We start from the raw sequence: 18,291 nt of genomic DNA on the forward strand, positions 1-18,291 counted from the left end.
CGCGCTCATCTCGCTCTGAAGGCTGAGGGAGCCGGCGTTTGTCCGCAGACAACTTCCGGGTCATGTGGCCAGCATGACTAAGCCGCTTCTGGTGAACCAGAGCAGCGCACGGAAACACCGTTTACCTTCCCGCTGGAGCGGTACCTATTTATCTACTTGCACTTTGATGTGCTTTCGAAGTGCTAGGTTGGCAGGAGCAGGGACCAAGCAATGGGAGCTCACCCCATCGCTGGGATTCGAACCGCCGACCTTCTGATCGGCAAGTCCTAGGCTCTGTGGTTTAACCCACAGCACCACCCGCGCCCCTAGAGACTCCTTACACCGCGTTTAAAACCAAAATCGCATTTGGACAGAAACTGTTTCTCAGGCAGCTAGTCCTAGTCTTTATAACCCTGGACCTTCTTGCAGAAGGCAGAAGCTGAAAGAAATCATTTCCGGGGTGCGCACTATCCTGCGCCAGTGGCATAGCGTGGGGGGTGCAGGGGGGGCCGGCCGCACCGGGCGCAACATCTGGGGGTTAGGGTTAGGGGGCGCAAACCCACGAGTTAGGGGGCGCAAATTACTTGCCTTGCCCCGGGTGCTGACAACCCACGCTACGCCACTGTCCTGCACTATCTCTGCAGCTTTCTTATGGCACCTGGAAGCATAGATTTGATCCAAGGTGGAAAGATTGCACCCAATTATTCTCTCCGCAGTCTTTACAACTCCTAGGGGAGCGTGACTGGTTTGGTTGCCCCAGGGACAGAGCTTCTAGGGCGCCTCAGCAGGGACCACAACTATGACATCCAATAGAATATTTTTTGGGGGAGGGGTTGCTCCAGGGCACAGGGCACCACTGAAATTTGAGGCGCCAAGGTCTGCCCCTGCTCACAGCAGCCAGCCAGGTGCTTGTGGAAACCTTGAAGCAGCATTTGAGCGCAGGAGCCCTTCTCCCGTCTTCTGCTTTCCAGCAAAGGTACATACTCAGAAGCAGTGCTGCCCTCGACTGTGGCAGTAGAGCACATACCCCTCTCTCCCATGAATTTGTCCAATCTTTTTAAAATTGGTAGCTACTAGGTGCCGCATGAAGAAGTGCCTTCTTTTAGCTGCTCTGAATCTTACCAACATTCAGATTCATTGGATGTCCACAAGTTTTAGCACGGAGAGGGAGAAAGAATATTTATCCACTGCCTCGCCTGCAGAAGCTTTCAGATTTAATCCTCAGCATCCTCAGAAGTGGAAAACTAGGCAGGTGGAATAGAATGGACGATTGTGGAAGAGAGAATGGGAGGCTGGCTGGCTGGCAGAGGAGCACTCCACGCTGCAACATTTTGTTCCAGGAGCCATTTGTCCAGTCCAGTTACAAACCTCATCCCTTTCCATATCCACACACCCCTCGGCCTTTATGACTTATTTATTTATAAAAGATATATTTACAGCAATGTAAAAACATAAAACCATACACCGTGTTCTGTAAGCCCTGTTTTTTTATTTCCTTCCCTTGGTGCTCTAACTTGAAATGAAATACCCAGTTTTGACAACAGAACAAAGAAAAGCCCAAATGAATGGGACTGGAGCAAGATCTCCCTGGCAAATTGTAGCCCAAAACTGAGAAAACATGATAATGATTGTAAATTAAAGGCAGCTGTGCCTATTTAGCTATGCTGAAATGTTCTGATCTCAGAATGCAAGGGCAATTGCATTGATCGTTTCATATGTAAAATTTTGTTTTCTGCTGAATTTTGGGCCATAGAAAGTATGGGGCACAATCTAGGTACTGCAACGGAGATGGAAAAGCAGGCGGAAAACAAAACACAGAAATCCTCCTTTCATCTCTTTATTGCCTTTATTTGAAGCATTGATGACAACCATATCATCCAAGATCTTTGGTTGTTACATAAAAAGGTAAAGGTAAAGGACCCCTGACAGTTAAGTCCAGTCGCGACCGACTCTGGGGTTGCGGAGCTCATCTCGCTCTATAGGCCAAGGGAGCCGACATTTGTCCACAGATAGTTTTTCTGGGTCATGTGGCCAGCATGACTAAGCCATGTGGCACTTATTATAACATCTCCATGGTGATTACTGGCACCTCCCCCCCCCTTTTTCAATAAAAAAAGCCCAGCACTCAAGAGCACCCAGCGCAGAAGTAACCCCCTTTTCCTCCCTAGCCCCTTCCCCTGTTTCTCTTCCAGCCATGTTGTCCCTGTTGGAAGCTTATCCCAACAGGGAGGCAGAAAAATACATTGAGGCTGGATTTTGCAACCGTTGCCACTTTCCTGATTTGGTTCGCCTGTTTCTAGAACGCCCCGCTCCCCCCAACCAAAAGCCGTTGCCCTTTGCGTCTGGGAAAATCATTTCAGAAATTCCAGGGTTTGTTTCTGCCGGACAATCAAGCGGTGATGGAGCATTTCCACTAACTGGCACATGAGGCAGTGCAGACACCAGACAAGTTCCCAGTCCTTCATAAGGCTATAGGGGGCCTGTGGCGGCGATCCAAGGGAATTCTCAGGTCACTCCTTCCGCATTGGCGTGGCCACCACAGCAGATGGACTGTTCAGTTACGTCTCATGATGGGGAAGGGCCATAGCTCTCAGTGGGTTGAGCAAAGTAGCTGATAGGAAAAGTGGTCGTCAGAGAGCTGCTGACTGCCAGTCAATATAGCCAAATGGTCTGACCTGCTATACAACACTTCCCTTTGCACCCTATGATTTTAGTTCAGATGATCTACGCTGAAATTACGCATCTAAATCCCAGTTACATTGTAGGGGGCGGAGAGAATCTGTATTACAAAACGTTAACTCAGAAATTTGTTTATGATCTCGTTTAAACTGTTAAAACTTCACAGAATAATCACACAAGACAGACAAAGTTTGAAAGAATGGAAGTTATTTTCTTTAATACTAAAAAGAAGCTGGAGGTCGGCAGTATGACAAACTGTGGATTCTTTAATGCACATTTACTTGGGAGTAAGCCTCACTGAACCCAGAGGAATTTTCTTCCAAATAAATGCACATTGAATTGACCTACATGACAGAATGGTTTAACAATCAATTCCACTTCCCAGGGAACTCTGGGTATTGTAGCTCTGTGAGAGAAATAATGGTCTCCAAACAATTCTCAGAAACCTTTGCAAGCTACTGTTCCCAGGATTCTTTGGGGGGAGCCATGGCTGTTTGAAGTAGTGTAATAGTGCTTTAAACATAATAGTGCAGATGGGGCCTCTCATACCTTGAAAGGAGGGCTGTATACCTTTTAAGGAATATATCACTACTTTCTCAAAACCAGTCAAAGAGGCTCTTTACAGATGTGTACAAAACAACTGTCTTCACTAGTGGTTCAGCATGTGCCTATCATCCCACCGATCATAGAAAATGTTGGTAGACCTGTGTTTTGCGTATAGGGGCTCTATTTATAAATAATCTCTCACAGGTGGGACTTTTGTAAAGAGCTACAGATGTTTGAGCCAGCATGGACCACCACTGATGCCTGCTCTGAAGCCCCCTTTAAACCAACTTCTGCACTGGGCAGCTGGCTCTATGTTAATTTCCCACAATTCCCTAACATTACATCAGGGGCATTGTGGGAAATTAAAAAGATGGCAGCATCAAGGCCTTCAAGCCACCAGACAAGCCCACCAGGGAGGCCACTTGACACAAAAAGGGGCTCAGCTGATATTACTTTGCCAAGGGACCCCAAAAACCTGAAACCAACCCCGGGTGTGGGAGAGGGGTTATTTCTGTGAGGACCGTCTGCTTCTGGGAGCAGACTAAGTTCCCTAAGAAAAGCATGACCCCTATCATAATCCTCTGCCTATTCCATTCCCCCATTTTGATAAGGATTATATAGACTAGAGAAACAGCTTGATCTCCAAGTGGCGAGGAATCTACTTTTTCCTCCATTTAAGGTCAATACTTCTTGGGCTTCTGCTGCAAGAGTTTGGGTTTTAGAGAGCTGGTATCTGGAGGAGGCCCCATCCACCAAGTAGCTAAGACTCATGTGCATCAGTTGCAGCCACATTCCTCGATGATCATGTCGTCATGGTGACGGACCCTCACTTTCCCTTTCTCGTAGTACATCATAGACAGCGGGCTCATTTTGACAGGGGCACAAGATGGGCAAGGCACCCGGTTGGGTTGGTATAACTTCAGCAAGCTCTGAAAGGGAGAGAAGGAAGAGGAAAACATCATATTCAGGAACTGGCACAGTGTAGTTAAGGGCAGTAGGGCAGGGCGCAGTGGGGCTACACTGGCCTCCCTAGCTGCTTCATACTACGACAGAGAGGGGCAAGTGATGTGATGAGGTCACTGCAGTGCAAATGCAGATTGGAGCACCAGATTGGCTCTGATGATGTGTTTGCACTGCGCTGAACTCACTGCCTCACCTCTCTCAATCCAGAACGCAGGAGCAACTCGGCTGGAGGGCAGTCAGGTAAGCAGTGCAGTCCCACCATGTCCAATTATGACCCGGCAGAATCTGGTGCAAATATTTTGTGACCCCTACCCTACCCCATCCCAAATACATAAAAGAGTCTGGAATTTGACTGAGAGGAGGAGCGGCCAGCCCAATCAGAAAGACCAGGGCCATAAACTATGGAAGGGATTTGCCCCAGGCCCCTGATATTGAGGGCTTGTGACAGGCCCCCAAACAAGGAACCGCAGAGACAACACCCCCTAGGCTAGTTTCTTCTGAGTGACCAGCCTCTTCTACATCAAGGAAACCCAAGAGCAAAGAAGGAACCCAGAGGAAACTTGCTGATTGCTGACAGGGCTGGAGGACTTCCTCTTCAAGGCTCTCCATACTTCAGGAAGGAGCCAAGAAGTGCCACTCTGCCCCAAGAGGGATATAAAGCCTTGGCAGAGCTCCAGCCTCCAGAGCTTATCAGAGCAAGCTGCTAACTTGGAGCTCTCTCTGGTGATGTGGCCATGCCTGCCTAGGGCATTCTTGTGCCTTGTGCTTGGTCAAAACACCTCCATTTGGGGGGATTGCAGGGCCAAGGAATGCACGAGCTCACAAGGAGCTCACAACATTTCCCCCACTTGGAATGTTGTTGCTTAAAAATTAAAAATCCAAGGCTTTTAAAAAGCCAGTGAAATTTCTTCCTCAACAGTGAGAACCTCTTTATAGAATTGAGCAGGGGGGGGGTGGAGTCTGTTCAAACCAAAGCCGAGGAATTTGTGACCTTCTAGAAGTTGGGACTCCAACTCCCATCATCCCCTGCCAGCACAGCCAACAGTGAGGGGTGAAGGGAGCTGTAGTCCAGCACCATCTGGAGGACCACAGCTTCCTCAACCTGCAAGAACTGGCAGTCGCCCAAAGTGAAGGTGTTCCAAACCCCACACACTTTAGCTGTGAGCATAGCAGGCTGCTGAGAGAGCTCAAAGGGTAAATCAAGGAAGCTCATCATTTAAGGAAGGTGTCTGTTGTGGGTGGACCTCTTGGGCCGAGCTACATATGGCATTGATAGGTCCTGATCAACACCCCCGCACTATTTCCCCACCAAAATACCCCCCCACTGCTATATGTGCTCCCAGAGATGCTTTTGTTTTCTCTCCAAAAGGCACATTGGGGGGCAGATAGCCTTGGGGGCAGAGATGCGCAGTGCAATCCCATACCACTATGCAGAAGTTAGCCCCAGTGAGTTCAGTGGAGCCTGTGTTGGGAATTCTATCCCACCTTTTGCTGCAGATATGTGGGATTGTTACATGTCACATGTCTGTTTACATTCCAGCACAGGTTGCTGGCCTGAGCAGAACTTCCGCTCTGTATTGCTTTTATTTTTCCATCTCTCTCCGAGAAGATGACAAGGGGAGAAGCCATGTTTTCTTTGTCCTGATTTATGTATAATAAATGTGTAGCCTTAGTATTGTATGTACACCTCAAGCTTCTCTGTTGCATAGTTTACACTGCTGAGTAATGTGTGCTCAAGTATGCACTGCAACTTGAGTCACTGACAAATGTCGGAGGAGCAGAGGTCGATGGATCTCCGCAGCAGCTGAGAGGAGGGGCGCTCCAGCTGGGACTGAGCCAGCTGGCTTTTCGTCCCCAGCCTGAACTTAGGTAAATGTACAGTATTTAGGACTAAAGCCTTAACTTCTAGAGAGAGCTGGAGAAAGACAGTAATTAAAACAACAACAACCCACCACTAACAACATGTTAACAATTCATCCCAAAAAGCCAGTAGGGGAATAAAACAGGACTGACATTTCTGGATGGAGTGAGGGGACAAACAGTCAGAGCCTTAGGACACAATCGTATCCCAGTGCAGTGTCACCCACTGAAATTCTTGGTGGGATAAGGCCTCCTTCTTATGGTCCCCCTGGAGGTAGCCCTAGGGTGGGACTCGTCATGCCCCCTCAGCCCTGCAGATTAGTAACAGATGGCTTTTGAAAATCATGCTACCCACTGCTTTTTTTCTAAAAAAAAAAAAAAAATCTTTAGGGGTACAGTGGTACCTCTGGATACAAACGGGATCTGTTCCGGAGCCCTGTGCGCTTCCTGAAGTAAACGCAACACGCGACTGCGCATCTGCACACGCGCAGGTTGCGTTTCGCCGCTTCTGCACATGCACGTGATGTCATTTTGAGCATCTGCGCATGTGTGAGCGGCAAAACCCAGAAGTAACGCACTTCGTTACTTCCCGGTTGCCACAGAGCGCAACCCGAAAATACTTAACTTGAAGCTACTTCAACCCGAGGTATGACTGTACTCTCATTATCCTACTCATATTGAACTGCTGCCCCTCAATGAGGCCAAACTTACATTCACAAAATGTTTAGGGGTATGCGTACCCCTGAATCCCGCCAGAAAAAAGCACTGATGCTACCTGTTGCCTTAGCTGTCCTTATGATCTTTTTAAATTATATCACTGCCAGTTAGTGCCAGTAATGCTGAGCTACATGGATCAATGGCCTGACTCCATATAGAGCAGCTTCCTATGCAAATGTGTAAAAGGAGCATTTGCCGAATCTCAGTTTTTGAAAACCCAGCCTTTCCTGCACCTCCTCGTGCCATTTTCTTTCTCTTCATTTAAAGCCCTATACGGCCTAGGACCCTCGTACCAGAGCCAGGGCTTTTCAGCTGTGGCCCCAGCCTGGTGGAACGCTCTCTCACAAGAGACCAAGGCCCTGCGAGATTTGGCATCTTTCTGCAGACGGAGCTGTTCTGCCAGGCCTTTGGTCAGGGTTCAGCCTGACTCATTTTCTCTTTGTATAAGAACAAGCGCAAAGGAGGTTCCCAGCCCGCTCATAGGTCCTTATAATATCAGTGGAAACAGTTGGTCCTGGTGAGTATTAACCGCTTCCAATTTTAACCTGAAGATTGCTACTTGTCCAGTTTTAATTTTAATTGTTGGAATTAATTGTGGGATGTATCTTAATTGATTGATTGCTTGTATTGTGCATATCGTCTTATTTATATGATGTTAGCTGCTCTGAGCCCAGGATACAAATAAAATTATTATTATTATTATTATTATTATTATTATTATTATTATTCAGTATCTATACATAAATGATCCCCAATGTTAGTTAATACAGTGTTCTATACGGAACTATGAGCTGAGCATACAAGCAACTAATGGATAGGAGAAAAAGAAAGGTTTTTGCAGGTGTATAGATATGGGGGCTTCACTTTCCACTGTTCTTAATGTGCTGTTTATAAAGCATAAAAGACTGGACTGTGCAGCTGGATATACTGCATTGGACCCAGTTTCTAGTTTCCAAGACCCCTAAAATGCAAACATAAAGACAAACCTGAATATATGCATGATTTGTTGGTTTGAAGGTCTCATCAACAGGCAACGGGCACTCTCCCTCACACCGGTAGGCATTGTATTTCTTGGGGTGCACAATCCAACTTCCAAAGCCAGTCTGCTCAAAGTCCACAATCATATCTACCCTCCTGCACAGAGATCTCCCTTCTTTGCCAAAGTTGGCAGTGGAAATATTAGCCGCTTTAATCCTTTGCTTCTGCTTCCTATTCCGCCGGTGCCGACGGCCCCCAGTCTCCTTGAAAGTGTTGTCCATCATGATGTACTTGGACATCTCCACCGTCCTGATGAGACTTGGACCCTGAGAGGGCTTCACCTGTTCCTTATCTTTGGAGAAGATAACCAGCAGGACTCTGTCAGTCATGCTATGGGTCAATACATGGGCCTGTTGATCATCATTGCACCCACATTTTCCCTGGAACCCACCAGCTGCTCTTCCATCATTGTCCTGAGATAGGTTCTCCTCCACCCAGTGCCGCTCCTGATCATCTGGAGCACCCATGCCAAATGATACCCCTTGGTGGAGCCAGAAGCGGAGTATGCTGGTGGCATTGAAGACTTTCCAGGAGGAGTGGCTGGAGTTCCTGCTAATAAAAGAACCAAGGAAGATCTTGTCTGTGCAGGTCTGGTTCCCATGACAGGTGCGCTCATGGCTGTGGTAGATGTTCAAAGTGACACTCCTGTACTGGGGAAAAGACATCAAGCAGACCCGGAACTCTGCCAGCCTCACATCAGAGCTGCTGGAAATGGAGGTCAAGTCAAAAGAGAAGTCCCAGTGGTCCTCAAACTGGAAATAATCTGGAAGGCAGAAGAATGGCACTGGTTGGGATGAATGGAACAAAGGAACACCATTAAATATTAAAGGTTCTTAACTCTAAGACTCTCAAAAGGAGTCTTGGGGAGAGGGCAGGACAAGAGGACATGGGGTGGGAAAATAAAACAGCAACTATGAAGGCCAGGATAGAACTGTGCCCCCCATTGCAAGAGCATTTTCTTCACTCAAAAAATTTCCTCTGAACTTCTGTCTGTTGCAGCTGAAGTTGCCTGTGTGCAGTACTGATTGGCTAGCACCTCTCATGCCACTAATCTACCCACCCACTTTTCTTTGGAGTCTTACAGCTTTTTCTTTAAAAGGGGGGGGTTGTCATATTATTATTAAAGAAAAAAACAGCACAAACAAGTGAGAAACGGGTCCAAGAGAACTGAGGGGGACTATAGCACATTGGTTAAGCATGTGTTTTGGCATATAGTTCAGTCCTTGGCATCTCCAATTAGAAGAATTATGCAGCAGGTGATCAGAAAAGATCCTCTCCCTGGAAAGCTGCTACCAGCCAAAGTAGATAACAATAAGCTAGATAGACAAATCAAATAACCTTTGTTCTTACAATGGGAAATTTGAAATGGACCTGTAATTCTTGGTATATTGTTGAGCATAGCAGTGACTGAGCTGTTCTCAAACTGGGAAGAGGGGATTTCCAGGAGCAGCCAGGAACATATCTAGAAGAATAGGATATGAGCCAGCATGGTGTAGCAGTTAGGGTCAGACTACAATCTGGGATATTAGGGTTCAAATCCCCACTCAGGCAGGAAGTGCACTGGGTGACTTTGGGCCAGTTATTATCTCTCAGGCTAACCTACCACACACAACTGATGTGAGGATATAATGGGGCGATGAAACCTTGAGTTCCTTGGAGGGAAGGCAGGATATTATTGTACTAAAAATTAGTATTAAAAAAATACTTCCCTTTCTTGCTGAGAAAGAAAGACCATAGAAAATTAACAGACACATAAATGAAGCGTAGATGCACAGGAAATGATCTGAATTCCATTAATATCAATGGGTGCTAAGTGAACTCAATTTTTTTGAAGAAAAATCTAGCCTTTACTGCCAGGTACTATGGAGCTGGAGGACGCGGGTGGCGCTGTGGGCTAAAGCCTCAGCGCCTAGGGCTTGCCGATCGAAAGGTCGGCGGTTCAAATCCCCGCGGCGGGGTGCGCTCCCGCTGCTCGGTCCCAGCGCCTGCCCACCTAGCAGTTCGAAAGCACCCCCGGGGGCAAGTAGATAAATAGGTACCGCTTACCAGCGGGAAGGTAAACGGCGTTCCGTGTGCGGCTCTGGCTCGCCAGAGCAGCGTTGTCACGCTGGCCACGTGACCCGGAAGTGTCTTCGGACAGCGCTGGCCCCTGGCCAATAGATGTGAGATGGGCGCACAAACCCCAGAGTCTGTCAAGACTGGCCCGTTCGGGCAGGGGTACCTTTACCTTTACCTTTACTATGGAGCTGGTTTTTATGGTGGCAAAGAAAGTGGGATATGAATTAGTAATTTCCTTGCCTTAATGAAGTCACATCTACCCCCAGGAATCCTCCCCCCCCACCTGCAATATGGGGAAAATACTGGCCTCCCTCACAGGGTGGTTGTAAGTATTACAGGGCAGCTTATATGAATGGTTGTCGAAAACTGGAGTGGTATATAGAATAATAAAATTGTAGAGTTGGAAGGGACCCTGAGGCTCTCATCTGCATATACAACAGTGAGTATTATAATTCTCCATTTCTAAGATATGGGTATCTTAGAATCCTTACTCTCCTTAATGCGTGTCCCTAACAACATCACTTCCAGATTAGCTGCACAAGCTCCAGCTGTCCATTTTATCTTCCCCTGGCCCTGCTGTCTTGAAGACAGCTATTAACTCATTGCATCAGCTAGTTAAGTGGTTGATTGGGTTATGGAAGTTCAAAGACTAAAGGCACGTAGCTCATTAAACTTCATTGTATTCCTCACACCCATAGACCCTTTGATGCCCCCTCTTTGAAAGTGTTGATAACTAATTAGGACATTTAAAAAATACCTTTCTGCTTTTGAAGTGCTAACAAAAGAACAAGGGGAAACAGTTGGTACTGACTGTATAAAATTGTATTCCAACTCAAAAAGCTGAAACGGAAAAGCCACCGCAGAGGCCATGACTGTTGCACATCATTTGCAAACATGCTCCAGGGGTTGAGGGGGGAGGTGAGGGTTGATATTGGGCTGAATGCACAATTAGTTTGACCTGATAAAAGGCACCTTCCTATGGTCCTACGTGGGTACAGTATAAATAAGTGGTGTTTCTAATCCCTAGAATAAAAACCAGCCATGGTGTACAAATGTATTCTAGAGTTCCTGAACCCCATAACCATCCACGGACTCAGCAAAGTGTGCAGCTGGATCAGACAGAACACGCACAGCCATAATGGGAGAACAGTCAAGTCTGTACACAGAAATGTGTTCTCCCACCCGTCTCTCTCCACCTGTTTTCCCTTTCTTTGAACGCAGCTCAGATAATAGCATCTCCCAGTACCCTTCCAGGGAAAGTTGAGGCGCCGCTTTCTCCTCCGCTGGCCATTTCCAGGTGCCTCACTCCTCCCCGAGTGTAAGGCAGCTTCTGGAGTATGGCAACCTCTAGCTGCACCCTTCCTGGGCATCATGCGGCACCCCCAGCCTCGCTTCTGCCCCCTCCCCGCTTTCCCATCTGGTTCCTGCCAGATGTCCTTAGTACTAAGGGAAAAGGGATGTGGATTGCATCTCTCTTGGGGGGCTCCCTCCGTTGCAGACGTCTGGGGGCACAATCCACAAAAAAGAGACCCGGGAAGGAGAGGCGGGAGGCGGGTTGACTTAAGGCCAGAAGGACCACCGCCGCAACTGCGCTCCCGGGGATGCTGATAAGCATCCATCCATCCATCAAGGATGTCCTTACAAACCCTAGGCAGGAAATCAGAATGGAAGTAACTCAAAATGGAAAGGGGTGAGGGGAGGCTTTGGGGGGGGGCGGAAAGGGGTCAAAGGAGGCAAGGAGCAGGACTTACGTCGCGCCCCCAGGCTGAGGATGGTGTCGGATTCTCTCCAGGCGGAGGCTTCTGCGCTGGGCTGGCTCGGGGGGCTGCCCACGACGAGGGCCCGGTACAGTTGCAGCATGTACACCGGGGAGGGGAGCGCCGGGGGCTGCGGGCGAGGGTGGGCCGGGGCTGCGGCCAGGCCGACCGGAGAGGAGGCGGCGGGCCGGAGCTGGCCCTCGGCGGCCTCCTGCAGCAGCTCGACCGTCTGCGAGCAGGCTGGGCCCAGGAGGGCGAGCGCCCAAGACATCAGCTCCAAGAGCGAGGCGGTCCTGGGAGGCATCGCTGCATAGATTGCTCCGAAGTCTCTCTCAACTTCTAACCTAAGAGTCTGTTTTCTATCTTGTGTCACCTAAATCCCCGTTCTCTCTCTCCTGTGCTCAGATCCGAATTGACTCCGAATTCAGGGAACTTAAGAGGGTTGACTCGGGTCAGAATTGTCTCGCTCCCATTCTCCCTCTCTTTTTCACCCTCGTCTAAATGAGAAGTCTTCTTGCTTCTTTCTTTTTCTCTCTCTTCTCCCTCTCCCCGGAGGGGGTGTCTGCTCAAGCCCCTTACTCCGCTTCTGCTCGCTCCGAATGCTCCTCTCTCCTTCTTCGAGATCAGCACTTTTATACCTGCGGCTGCCTAATCTTGCGAGTCTTTGATGTCAACAAGCTGTCAAACTTTCTCTTGCGTTTTTTCCTCTGGTCCCTATTCTCATGCAACTCCCCCACCTTCTCCCTCGCCCTCCAATGAGGAAAGAAACAGGCAATTAATGACCGCTCTCTCATTAGACATCAGCCTCAACGTGGAATGTGAGCGAAGTGATTCTTTTTCACAGATGCTTGAAAATAGCCAGATCCCCCTGGCGGGTGTTATTCTCCCCCCAACGCCTTATCCGACCCCCTCCTTCAGTCTTTGCATCCTGATTCTCTAATACCTTCATCTTTGACACTTGGCTGAGAAAGTCGAGATCTGGGTGGCAATGGATGAGTTCTGATCGTTTTTAATCGGGGGAGGGGGCTTGTGAAATGAGGCGTTTGTCTCTACAAATCTTCATACGTTTCTAGGAATTCCCCCTCCCCGCCAGTTTGTGACTGTAATTTCTTTTAAACTGTTTTTAATGTCGTATTCTAAATCGTTGCAATCTGCCCTGGGACCTTAGGGTAAAAAGGGTAGGGTAATAATAAGCCAAATAAATAAAATATTACTTGTTTCTCTTCCTTCCACCTTTCTATATGATTGCAGGGCAGCTTGCAGTGGTGGTGTTGTTGTTTTAAAAATAATTTTTATTAAAGATTTTCTTGGTTTACAAAAGTATGTGCATTGCCTCCTTTTTCAGGTTGTAAAGTCTTTTCTGCAGCTCCGTTACATTTGTTATGAGACAGTAAGTGTTGAGTACAGTATGCACTGTTAAAACAGTTAACTTCCTTTCCTTCCTATGCACTGCAAAAAGGTACAAGGGAAAAACCTGTATATTTTGACATTCTCCTCCAAAGGGAAATTTATTCAGGTAATGCAATCTTAAATCTCTGGTGACAACAGAAGCAGAATGACTGCCTTTGAAAGGGGAAAATAACCTATTATAATAGATAACCTATTATATAATAACAGCAAATTCATCACCCCATGCTATATTTCTGCTTGGATGTTATGAAGAACGCAATAGACGGACAGAGGTTTTTGAGGATGCTTTTCTCAGCAACATACCACCAAAACTCCCATCACATGCATTTCTGTGTAGTGTATAGTGTACTCCTTAAGGCCAACACTTTAAAGCAGAATTAAATATGCCTTTGTTCTGAAGTGCAAGGCTTCCTTTCTCTGCAACCTCATCCTGAGTTATCCACCCTTGAAGCTTGACCAGGAGTTTGTTTAGAACAGGAATGGGAACAGAGGTTGCCCATCACCCTCAGCTAATGGCCGTGTTGACTGGGGTTGATGGGAGCTGGAATCTAGAGAGAGCCACAGGTTAGTCACCCTGATGTAGAGCAATGTGAGGTTAGAAAACTAGTATTAAAGTATTAAATTTGACAAATTATTGCTTACCGTTAAACAATCTTCAGCACAGGATGAGTTACTTCCTTGAAGTAGCTCCCAAAGCCAGTTGTTGTTTTTTTATAGCATATAATGCAAACTTTTGTCATGTTTCACAATATTGTGAGGTGGGTTAGGCTGAGAGTTGATCACATTATCTTAGATCCCAGGGGTCATCTTGTCCAACCCCCTGCAATGCAGGGATCTCATGCAATGACTGGCCCAAATTCACCTACTGAACTTCATGGCCAAGTAGGGATTCGAACTCTAACCACTACACCACACTGGAGCTTAAGAAGGTGCCCTATAGGATGGCAGAGAGGACTGTGGTCATTCCTGGTTTGCCTATATGCAGATAACAGCAGAAGCTCTGGCAGCTCTTTGCTTCTCCCCTTCCTTACTGTTCTTCTTAATAGGAAGGGATCTCCCTTGTTTTAAATGTCTGGAAGTTGACAGCACAAGCCTAGTCAATGTTCAGTGGGGTTTGCTCCCCTGTAAGTGTGCACAGGATTGCAACCTGTCACTTTGCAATCAACCTGCTCAACAGCTTGAAAGACCTTTCTGCCTCTTATTGGGACAGGTCCTTTCATCTCCAAAAGCAAAATCCCAAGGTGAAACAATGGATTTGCATTGATCTACTCTGTTGTCCTCCCTTTGATCCCAGCTGATAACATAACACCATCAGACCACCCATTCTGAACCCAGTCCCGCCAACTGGAGTTGTGCTGTGCAAATTACTTATCTGGCACCCACAGCACACATACTCTTTATTAATTCATTCATTTTGAGCATTTTTATTACCCCAAGGGTTTCCCAAGAACCATTCCTGCACACAGGCTTTACAGTCTAAAAGGCATGACACAAAAAGGAAAAGGGGTTGGCAGGAAGGAGGAAAAATGTGAACTGGGGCACTAGCTCTGAGTTTCATATTTGGTTAGCTTCCAACAGATGAAGCACTTTCTCAAAAGTGGCTTCAGAGCAGATGAATATTGAGCAAAGATCTGACAATGTCTGGTCAGTTCCTCCAGGAAGTACTGGGGGGTCCAGGTGAGACCACACGCCCAGCCAGAACAGATGGGCCAGCTGTCACAGGCTGGTCCCAGTTCAAAACAGGCAAACCTCCAAGAAATACCCATGCATCACAAGCTTCCTGGGAGTGGCTGTGATGCAGCTGGAAGGTGGTGCCTTTGGGGGATGGGGCGGGGCAGGTGGGGACAGATGATGCCACCCACCCTAGAGCAGATGGTCCAGCTCACAGGGCAGTTGGTTCCAGCAGCCTCTGTGAGAAAGAGAGACCCAGCCAAGTCTGCTGATAAAATCCTGTAGGCAGAATCACAAAACTTTCAATATTAGAATGAAGTTGCTGAAAAAGAATGGGGGGGTGAACCAGGAGTGGATATTGGTGCAGAAGGACTTGTGAGCTTCGTTCCAACACCGACCACAGATTTCTGGCCTGAGCATGTGCTCAGAGCCACCCTGTTCCGTAAAGGTAAAGGGACCCCTGACCATTAGATCCAGTCGCAGATGACTCTGGGGTTGCGGCGCTCATCTTGCTTTACTGACCAAGGGAGCCGGTGTACAGCTTCCAGGTCATGTAGCCAGCATGACTAAGCCACTTCTGGCGAACCAGAGCAGTGCACGGAAACACCGTTTACCTTCCCACTGGAGCGGTACCTATTTATCTACTTGCACTTTGACATGCTTTTGAACTGCTAGGTTGGCAGGAGCAGGGACCGAGCAACGGAAGCTCACCCCATCACGGGGATTCGAACCGCCGACCTTCTGATCGGCAAGCCCTAGGCTCTGTGGTTTAACCCACAGCGCCACCTGCATCCCTATACCCTGTTCCTTAATTCTTTGCATTTGTCTATGCAGAGCTGGTGTTTTGCACCCAGATTTGGTTCTAGTAAAAAATCAAAACAGGATACTTTGTCAAATCAAGGAAAATTCATCCATGGCCCATGGATGAATTGAGTGTAAAGGACATCGCTAAACCCTGTTTGGACGTTTCTCTGAACAAGTAATTGCTTGAAACGTGGATGAGGACAGCTATGACCCCAATGCATCTTCAGACCCTCACACATTTAGGCTTGTATCTGGTGTAGCATTTTAAGCACCCCATCAGTGCAAAGATTTCCACTTGTACAAGAGGCCTTCCTCTCCCTTCCCCATGCCCATCCCTGTGCTACCTCCAGCTCTAGCCTGGGTTCCCCGCTGAATCCACCAGAGCAGATTTGGGGAGGGCTTGGGGTGCACATGGAGAGATGGAGAGAGGAGAAAGTTCTGTTGCACAAGCAGAAATCGTTGCACTGTTGGGGTGCTTACTTATCACTACACTGGGTACAAGCCTAAGTGCACACATCTGAAAAGATGATACGTAATCTGGTAAAGCTGGGACAAGTCATGCATACTCATAATGTAATGTGCTGGAGAGAATGTAATCAGAGAAATTCGTGAATTTGGTGGACTTATAAGAAAGTGGCACACAGTATTTCATGAAATTAATGTAACCACCTAAACCTAACAGACAATACCTTTCAGCTGCCTTAGCTGAAAAGAATGAGATTGCTACAGTAAACCCAAGGACTTAATAAGCTTTAGGATATCGGCAGCTTGACAGGTCACAGTGAAAAATTGGAAGATGCCTGACTGCTTAACTCTGACTCACAGGTAACAGGAATTATGGCAAGGAGCAATTACTGATACACAAGTGTTGCTCAGTCAAGGGAGAGGCAGATGATTTACATTTCTACACTGTACTGCATGGCTTCATAATCTTTTCTAAACAAATAAAAAGCAGGAGTTCCAGCATTTTTCAGAGGCAGTACTGTATGCATCTGAATAACAGTTTCTGGAAACCAGAGGAGAGAAGAGTGCTATTGCGTTCAAGTCCTGCTTGCAGGCTTTCCCAGGCATCTGGTTAGAATCATAGAATCATAGAGTTGGAAGAGACCACAAGGGCCATTGAGTCCAACCCCCTGCCAAGCAGGAAACACCATCAGAGGACTCCTGACATATGGTTGTCAAGCCTCTGCTTAAAGACCTCCAAAGTAGGAGACTCCACCACACTCCTTGGCAGCAAATTCCACTGTCGAACAGCTCTTACTGTCAGGAAGTTCTTCCTAATGTTTAGGTGGAATCTTCTTTCTTGTAGTTTGGATCCATTGCTCCGTGTCCGCTTCTCCGGAGCAGCAGAAAACAACCTTTCTCCCTCCTCTATGTGACATCCTTTTATATATTTGAACATGGCTATCATATCACCCCTTAACCTCCTCTTCTCCAGGCTAAACATGCCCAGCTCCCTTAGCCGTTCCTCATAAGGCATCGTTTCCAGGCCTTTGACCATTTTGGTTGCCCTCCTCTGGACATGTTCCAGTTTGTCAGTTGGCCACTGTGAGAACAGAGTAACGGCCTATCTGCACTGCAGACATGAACCATACAGAGGTGATACCAGGCAAACTCAGGATGGAGAAGGAAAACAATACTATAAGCAGTGCTTTTTTCTGGGGGGACACACAAGCCTCTTTCTCTACGAGACAGGAAGATTCAAGCTCAAATGGTACACAGATCAGCACTATTTGAGGGGGCTCTGTGCGTCCCAGAATATCTCAAAGACAGTTTGCAGTCCCTCCTTCACACTCTCAGCTCTTCTTCTTCTTCTTCCTTTGAAACAGGAGCAGAGGTATTGTTATTTATGGATTATTTTTTACTAAAGGAAATTAAAAATAATAATAACTCATTTGTGAAATGCATTTAGGGTTGTATCAAACTATCTTTTACTCAGAGTAGAGCCATTGAAATCTAATGAATTAGAAGTCGGCCATGTCTATTAATTTCGTCGGGTCTACTTTGAGCGTAACTAGTATGCGATGCAATACTTATACACCACTCTGGGCAGCTCACACCACAAAACATTGCACTTTTATAAAACAATTATAAAGAAGAGCTTTTTTATTTTTTAAAAAATGTTAAAAACATTGCTTTCTCATAAAATAAAAGCCATTCAGATTAAAAAGGCATGCCATGATTGGTGAAAAACAGTGAGGAAGGGGGCAGGGTATTCTATAATGAACTACTGAGAAGATACAGTACTTTCTCTTTTTCCACTCAGCCATGCTTCAACTCTAAATATACAACCTGCTCCTGCTCTCACCCCTTGCACTTTCTGTATTCCTAGATCTAAACTTTCATGGGATATATGTTTACTGCCACCAAGTGGTTCAATAATTTCCTTCCTTTTCCTGGCAAAAAATGTGTGAAGATTTCCCCACTTCACCCCTAAACCAGCATGTAGTAATTTGCCTGAGTTGACCCAAGACCAACCACCCCCCACCAAAAAAACAACAACACAACACCCACCAAATATTTCCAGTCAATATTTGTGTTGTTGCTATTTCTGTTTATTAAATCTCAGTCCCATTGCCTCTGGGATGCTCTCTGGGGATGTTGTGTAATGTGATCAAGCACCACAATAGCTACTGACAACAGCTTGAACTACTCTGGAGCATGGAAGAGTTTTCCATGACCAAATGTGCTCACATGTGGTGGTTAGGCAAGAGGAAACTGGTGGTGCTACCTCTCATGCTAACTTCTTTCTGTTGTTGAACATTTAAAACATCTTGATTATAGGAGTGTGCATAATCACTAGGTTTTA

General features: G+C 46.9%; 1 protein-coding gene across 1 annotated transcript; it reads right to left on the minus strand.

The window, feature by feature from the left end:
- Positions 1–621: 621 nt before the first annotated feature.
- Positions 622–12,422, minus strand: NODAL (nodal growth differentiation factor). The gene is made up of 3 exons (XM_082200873.1): positions 11,592–12,422; positions 7,731–8,545; positions 622–4,133 (listed from the first exon to the last, which is right to left on the minus strand). Exons 1-3 carry the CDS (start codon positions 11,899–11,901, stop codon positions 3,981–3,983), a joined length of 1,278 nt encoding a protein of 425 aa, XP_082056999.1. The 5' UTR covers positions 11,902–12,422; the 3' UTR covers positions 622–3,980.
- Positions 12,423–18,291: the final 5,869 nt, after the last annotated feature.

Source organism: Podarcis vaucheri (assembly GCF_965113315.1).
Source record: "Podarcis vaucheri genome assembly, chromosome: 15".
Lineage (NCBI taxonomy): Eukaryota > Metazoa > Chordata > Lepidosauria > Squamata > Lacertidae > Podarcis > Podarcis vaucheri.